The sequence below is a fragment of the Prionailurus viverrinus genome, chromosome A3 (assembly GCF_022837055.1).
Source record: "Prionailurus viverrinus isolate Anna chromosome A3, UM_Priviv_1.0, whole genome shotgun sequence".
Classification (NCBI taxonomy): Eukaryota; Metazoa; Chordata; class Mammalia; order Carnivora; family Felidae; genus Prionailurus; species Prionailurus viverrinus.
Window position 1 is genome coordinate 21,151,965 of NC_062563.1, and position 6,875 is coordinate 21,158,839.

At 62.0% G+C, this 6,875-nt stretch overlaps 1 protein-coding gene across 1 annotated transcript; it reads right to left on the reverse strand.

Annotated features, from left to right (window-relative positions):
• SLC32A1 (solute carrier family 32 member 1) lies at positions 1-3,758 on the reverse strand. Its single transcript, XM_047854397.1, has 2 exons — positions 3,366-3,758; positions 1-1,188 (listed from the first exon to the last, which is right to left on the reverse strand). The coding sequence occupies exons 1-2, from the start codon at positions 3,756-3,758 to the stop codon at positions 1-3; spliced, it is 1,581 nt and encodes a 526-aa protein (XP_047710353.1).
• Between the last annotated feature and the right edge of the window lie 3,117 nt (positions 3,759-6,875).

Sequence of the window (6,875 nt, forward strand, 5' to 3'; positions counted from 1 at the left end):
CTAGTCCTCCGCGTTGGTTCGGTAGGCCTCGATGAGGCCCTCAAGCGAGTGCACGAAGCCGGACACACTGCAGATGCCACCGATGACGAAGATGGCGACATCGAAGAAGACTTGGTGCCACAGCAGCTTGCGCCAGAGCAGGCGCAGGTGGAAGAGGCTGGGCAGCAGGAAGCAGAGGCCGGCGCCCGTGAGACTGCCGGTGAGGCCCATGAGCAGCGCGAAGTGCGGCACGTAGATGGCCATGAGCAGCGTGAAGACGACCAGCGCACAGCGCAGCGTCAGCCCCCACGATTTGAGGCGCCCGTCGCCGCCGTAGCAGGCCGGGAAGAAGGCGCGGCTGCCTTCCTGGAAGAGCGACTTCTCCAGCACCTCCACAGCAGCGAAGAAGGGCAGCGGGTAAGACAACAGCGCCTTGGCCACCAGGAAGATGTTGACCACGGCACGGATGGAACCGGGCAGGTTATCCGTGATGACCTCCTTGGTCTCGTCGGCCCAGGTGAGGTAGGCGACCAGCGCGAAGAGGCCCTTGAGCACGCAGGCGGCGATGTGAGTCCAGTTCATCATGCAGTGGAACTCGCTGGGCTGCTGCATGTTGCCCTCCAGCGAAGGCAGGAAGATCTGGGACGTGTAGCTGAACACGATGATGCCAATGGAGATGGGAAACTTCTTGACGTCGATGTAGAACTTGACCTTCTCCCAGGCCCAGTCGCGTGCCCGTGACAGGCAGTAGGCGATGACCAGGATGTTGATGACGAAGTGGGCCAGAGTGCACAGCAGGCTGAACTTGGACACCGCCTTGAGGTTCTTAAGGAAGGCGCAGGGCAGCAGCACGGCGGTGGCGATAATGGCCCAGGACTTCTGCGACACGGGCAGCCCCGGGAAGCTGTTGTACATGAGGTTGCCGCTGACCACCACGTACAGGATGCAAGTCATCACCAGCTCGATGATCTGCGCCACGTTCACCACGCGGCCTCCCAGCGTCGGGAAGCGCGGCGCGCAGCACGCGTTGGCGATGGCCACGTACGAGTCCCGCACGCGCACCACCTCGCCGTCCTCGTTCTCCTCGTACAGGCACGCGATGAGGATCTTGCCGGTGTAGCAGCACACCACGGCGGCGAAGATGATGAGGAACAACCCTAGGTAGCCGCCGTGCAGGATGGCGTAGGGCAGGCCCAGCACGAACATGCCCTGCGGAGCGGAAAAGGGAACCAGACGCCGGGGCTCAGCGGCAGCAGCCTCGTCAGAGGGGGCCTAGAGGCGTGGCTTAAAACTGGGGCCGCGAGGGGGCGCTACGCGGAGTGAGAACGGGGCTTCAACCCCGGGAAAAGGAGGTTAACGGGCGGCTGCAATGGGGGCGTCCCGCGGCCTCACCGGGGGAAGCCCGGGCGTCGAGTCAGATGGAGAGGGAGGTGTTCAAGGACGGAACTGAGAGGGAAAGGTGCGCTAAGGGCCGGGAGGTGGGGAGGAGGCTGAGCGTGGGGTCAAGCCACAAGGAGGGAAGAGGTATATGGAGATATTTTGGAAGTCGATAAGAAGGGGCTGGAGGGGTCAGGGCCAGAAAAGGGCGGCGAGAAAGGTAGAGAACTGGGCCTGAGCCACTAGGAAGAGGGGGTGAGGGATTTTAGGTGCGGCTCCAATGGGGTACAGGGAAGCTAACGAGGGCCTAAGGCCGATTGGAGAAGGGAGCCTTGTAACAGCAGGGGCCGGGAAGAGAGCTGGGGTAGGGCGGAAGAGGGGCTACAGGTGAGCGAAGCAGAGGGAGGCCAGAACGGAGGAAATGTGAGAGTGGCCAGAAGGCTCTAGGGGGGAGAGGCCAGAAGGGTAATGGCGGGGTGGGGGGGGGAGGAGAAGCGCGAGCAGTGACTGAGAGGCTAAATCAAGCAGGAATCAAGCTGTGGACTCAGGCGGGCGGACTGTGGAAGGAAGGTTTAGAATCCACAAAGAGAAGAAAAGCTAACGAAATCCAGGGTTTCCGAGGCCTCCAGGCCTCCCGGCTCCCACCCTGGCCTCGCTCCGGGCCTATGGAACGGGGCCTTCAAAGACGCCCCTGGAGAAGGCGGGGGTGGCAAGGAGGCGGTCGCGGTCTCCTGCCCCCGGTTCCGCACGGCCGTCTCGCAGGGCCCCGGGAGCGGGAGGCGCCTCGGGCCCGACCACTTAGTGCGCAGGGCCCTGCTCAGCCCGGGTCCCCGAGCAAACCCGCCGCGGCCCTCCCGCTCCCGGGAGGCCCACGTTGTGCGTCCCAACGACCGTGCGCTCCGGGGACGCGAGGGGGACCAAGCCACAGGGCCCGGGGGCACCTAGGGCTGAGGCCTCCTCCGCTCCGCGTGCCGCGGCCTGCCCGCCTCCGCCAGTTCCGGGGGTCGTTGTGCGCGCATTCCAAACCCGGTCCCAGAAGAGTCCGGCGCCTCCTGGTGGGGAGTGGGGCGTTGCGAGTAGCCTGAAGGGGTGGCCGGCCTGGAGGGTAGAGGCAGTTCAGAGCATCCAGAGGCGGCTTCTCCAGGGTCACATGCGGAGAAGCTGGTCGCCTCTTTGCGGTGTAGCCGGAATTTCGGGCGAAAGGGGTGAGTCTGTGCGCAGAAGCACTGAGGTACCACGGGCCATTTGTGCTTGTGTGGGCACATAATATGTGTGCTTAGGTTTGGGTACACCTGTATGTCCCCAGTAGGGCTGCACTTGAGAAAGTGGGCTGAATCCTGTTTGCATGAGTCTGCGCTTGTGTGCCTGTGAATGTTCCAATAGGTTCGTGTGTGTGCTTGGTATGTCCAGGTATGTGCTTGTGTGGGGGCGTATGAAGGTGCGTTTGAGGATAACCCCGTGGTCTATATATAGACGCATGTCGTGCGCACCTGTGCGGGGAGTTTGTTCGTGCGGGAGGGGGAATGGGAGCCTGTGTGTCGGTGCCGGTGTCAGAGCAGGAGACTCCCAGCTCAGCAGTTCCCCCTTCTCTTTTCCTCCCCAACATGCAGCTGTGAATCCATTCCGGAGTCCCGGGAGACACCGTTCCCTCCAATCCTGATTTTCCTTCTCCCTCACCACTCCCCGATCCCCCTCCTCCTGTTTCCCTCCCTTTTGCAGGGTCTCAGGGCAAGTGCCTCGGACCAAACAGCAGCCCGGCTGTCCAGCGGCTGGCGCCGCTGGAGGGAGCGCGGATCTGGGCGGGAGCCGCCGCTTATAGGGTTGCAGATCCCCCCCCCTCCCCCCCGCCCGCAGGGCCGGGTGGGAAGGGGGAAGGCGACGTCCTGAGGAGGGGAGGGGGGTCTCTCGGCCCGAGATCCCCCGGGGACTCAGCTGGGGGTAGGGCCTGGTTCTCTGAGCTAAAGGAGGTGGAGGGTGGGGGCAGGCAGAGCAGGGAATCCCGCGCTCACCTGGATAGCGTTGGTCACGTTCCAGCCCGCCTCCCACGCCGTGATCTTGGGTTTGTCGTGGCCCCCGAACTCGCCACCGGCCCCCAGAGCCTGGTCCTTGGAGCCCGAGGGCGGCAGGGGCGCGCCTCCGCCGCGCTGGTAATGGATGTCTCCCTCGACGGGCGGCTCGGCGCCCTCGTCCCCGCAGGGCTCGCCCTCGGTTTTCAGGATGTCCATCTGCAGGCCCTGACGGTGCTCAAAGTCGAGGTCGTCGCAGTGAGCAAAACCCACCGCCTCCTCGTCGGTGGCCGCCTGAAAACCCATCCTGGCGAACATGCCGCTCACCTTGGCCTGGGACTTGTTGGACACTGTTGTGGCCACGTTGGACAGCTTGCTGCGTAAAAGGGTGGCCATGGCTGCGGCGGGGTCCGTGGAAAGGACACAAGGGGCTGGGGGCGCGGGGGACGCGCGGCAAGGCGGCGAGGGCCAGGGGGGCGCGAGGCCGCTATCTTCGCTCGCTTTCCCCGCGGCGTCCCAGGGCGCTCTGGCTCATGACCCCTTCGGCTGGCGTTTGAGGCTCGCTCGAAGCCCACCCCGCGGGCGGGCGGCGGGGCTGGCGGAGCGGCGGCGGCGAGTGCACTGCGGAGCTGCCGCGGGGCGCGCGCTGGGCTGCGGAGGGCGGCGGCGGCGGCGGCGGCGGCGTCAGAGCAGCTACGCGAGGCTGGCGCGGCGCCCCCACCCGTGCGCAGCCCAATGCGCTCCCGCCCCTCGGAATCAGGCGGGGGGCGGGCGCTGGGGAAGGGGAAACACCCGGAGGCAGGGGGTGCGTGGGGAGGAGGGCAGCGAGAAGAAACAGGGTCGCGAAGGGACTCGGGAGAACTGAATGGGGGCCGGAGAAGGGCGCCCGCGGGAGGGCACCGACAGGGAGCGCACCGGGGAGGGGGCTCGGAGGGCACGGTGGGGGGGCTGGAGTGCTGCATTTCTGGGGGAGGTGCTAAGCTCGGATCCTAGCCCTTCCCACCTCGCCGCCGCAAGGAGGGAGGGGGCCGGAGCCTGCTGATTCTAGCGGTCCCGCGGCGGCGACTACACCCTCCAGAGCCTGGGAGGCTTTCGGCCCCAAAGCTTCTGGCCAAGGACCAGTCTAGACGTCCAGAAAGGCAGCGGGGCAGTTACCTGTCTCGGGCGGCGCCGGCCGTCTGGGCGTCTATCTGTACCAATTACTCACACTGAAACCTGGCCGCAAGCCCCCTTCGGAGGCAGACAGTGTCCGTCCTGGTCCAGTTTCAAGAATGCTCAGCCGGGCCTCGGTCACCGGGCTGTCTCAACCCGTCCAGGGACGCCGCGATGGAAGCGATTCTGCGCCTCGGTCGCCACCAGCCGCTCTCCATCCGCTCCAACCGCCACCAACCGCTCTCACTTTCTTTTCGTTGAGGAGTCTGGAAGGAGCAGGACTTCGTGAGGGCCTTTCTCGACAGCCTCTTGGCGGGTCTGCGAATGCACACGCCGCACAGGGGCTCAGCCGGTGTCCGGCCCGGAGGGAAGAAGGGCTCGCCGCGGGCCCGGGGCGCAGAGGTGCGCGGTGCGCTCGCGGAGGCCGTGAAAACCTAGATCGTTGCTGATGAGTGGGGTGCTCGAGTCAGAGAGCGACCCCGAGACAAAGACCGATACTGTATCAGATACTGCTACGGGCTGAATCTGAAAGGACTCCGAGGGTGAGATTTGGTAACTGTGTTTATTCTGTACATGTGTGGTTTCGTGCGCATTTCAGCCTGTGCGTGCGCAGAGCTTGTGTGCTGGATTGTGTGGATAAGTGTTGCCGACTGGCTTGCCTGCGTTTCTGCCTGTGTGAACCCTTTTGTAGTTGTGTCTCCGTGAGGGTCCACAGCTCGGTAAGGGTCCCTGCGTGTGTTCCCAGCTGGGCTCCCGCCGGGAACGACTCCTGAGCAGTAAACAGCAGCTTGGCGACCTGGCTTCGGTGGAGGAGGTCTAGCGGCTGTGACTGGGGTGGGAGTGGGGGGAGGGAGAAACTGAAGGAAAGGAAAAGAAAGCGATCCCCAATCTCCCCCTCTCAAGGCTCTGTCTCTCTGAGAACCCCAGTCTCTCCCGCGCCCCCCTGCCCCCCGCCCCTGTAGTATTCCTAGATTAGCTCACGTCAGCGCACAAGTAGGGCGGCCTGAGGGCTTTGACCAGCGAGTTGGAGCTTCCTGGACAAGACAGGCTTCCCCCCTACTCCCTACCCCCCACTGCCAGTGCCTTCCGGTCTCCCTGAAGCTCTTCTCCAGATAGGAACCTCTGCCACATTGGACGGAGATGCTCCCTTGATCCCTCCCCAGGTACTCTCTTATATTCTCCCAAAAGCCTGCTTACCAGAAGCCAAGACAGAAGCCCACCCCCTAACCTGAGCAATCCACTCCCCTGCACTATGAGGAGAAGATACTGCCAAGAAACCCCCCCCCATAGAGCCCAGCTCCAAACACAGACCCCCCAAGTCACGATATGACCTAGAACAAAGAACAGAAATCCTTCCTCCCCAAACACAGATTGTCTCGTCCAAGGAGACTTGAAATAGAACTGATCTCCCATCCCAGAGATCATCTTCCACTCCATCCCCAAAGGCTGGGGAGAGAGATCCCCTCTCCCTACAGACTCCTACAGGCAAAGATCTTCACCTCCTCATCCTTATCCCAGCTTTTCTGTTCCTGGTGAAATTCTTTAGTTCCACACGAGGTGGTCCAGGCAGAGACGAGGGGTCCCTAGTGTCTTCCTCTACCCCATACACCCCATACACCTGGGGGTGGCCATGGATGCCTTTTGACAACTATGTATCAGTTGGTCATTCCTGATTTATGGGTTGATTTACGATGGTCCAAAATGCTTATCCTCTCTTTCCTTTTCCCTTATGATGTTTGCTGCCCTAAGACCCAAGGTGGACTGGGAAGTTCTTTCATTAGTGAGAAATGGTGTCATTCATCATTCATGCATTCAGCAAACCTTCTCAGCACCCTACTGTGCATGTGACTCTCTTCCCACTGTTGTGGGAACCACCAAGACAATGCAAGCATGACCCCTGTCTGGGCTCCCGTGGCAATTCTTGGGTCGGTGGGGACACTGGAGAATATTCAGTCCAATCATCCTTTCTGCGATGCTTACACCGTCCCTAAAACATCTCAACAGAGCCTCACATTTACAGATAGGCACACTCAGGCCTGGCAGTGAGGTGTCCTGCTCAAGGTCATTCAGAGCCCAGGGTAGAGGCAGTCTAGGCCGCAGGAATCCTGATGCCCCTCCTGTGCCTTCTCTTCCATGACCTTGTCTGTCCTCCCATCTCCTCTCCCTGGTTGTATGGTATTCGGTCACCTCACCGTCAAAAGGGATGACATTTCGAGCAGACATTAGTTCTTTTGGCAGTAATTAGATGCCAACGTTGGAGGAGGAAAGCCTCTGTATCCCTCTTTTTTTTTTTAATGTTTATTTATTTTTGAGAGAAAGAGTGAGCAGGGAAGGGGCAGAGAGAGAGGGAGAGAGAGAATC

Excerpts from the sequence above, each read along its gene's own strand:
- SLC32A1 (XM_047854397.1), bottom strand. The coding sequence starts at position 3,758 with ATGGCCACCCTTTTACGCAGCAAGCTGTCCAACGTGGCCACAACAGTG. Across the intron at positions 1,189-3,365 it reads ACGTGACCAACGCTATCCAG|GGCATGTTCGTGCTGGGCCT; the intron begins GTGAGCGCGGGA and ends TCCGCTCCGCAG.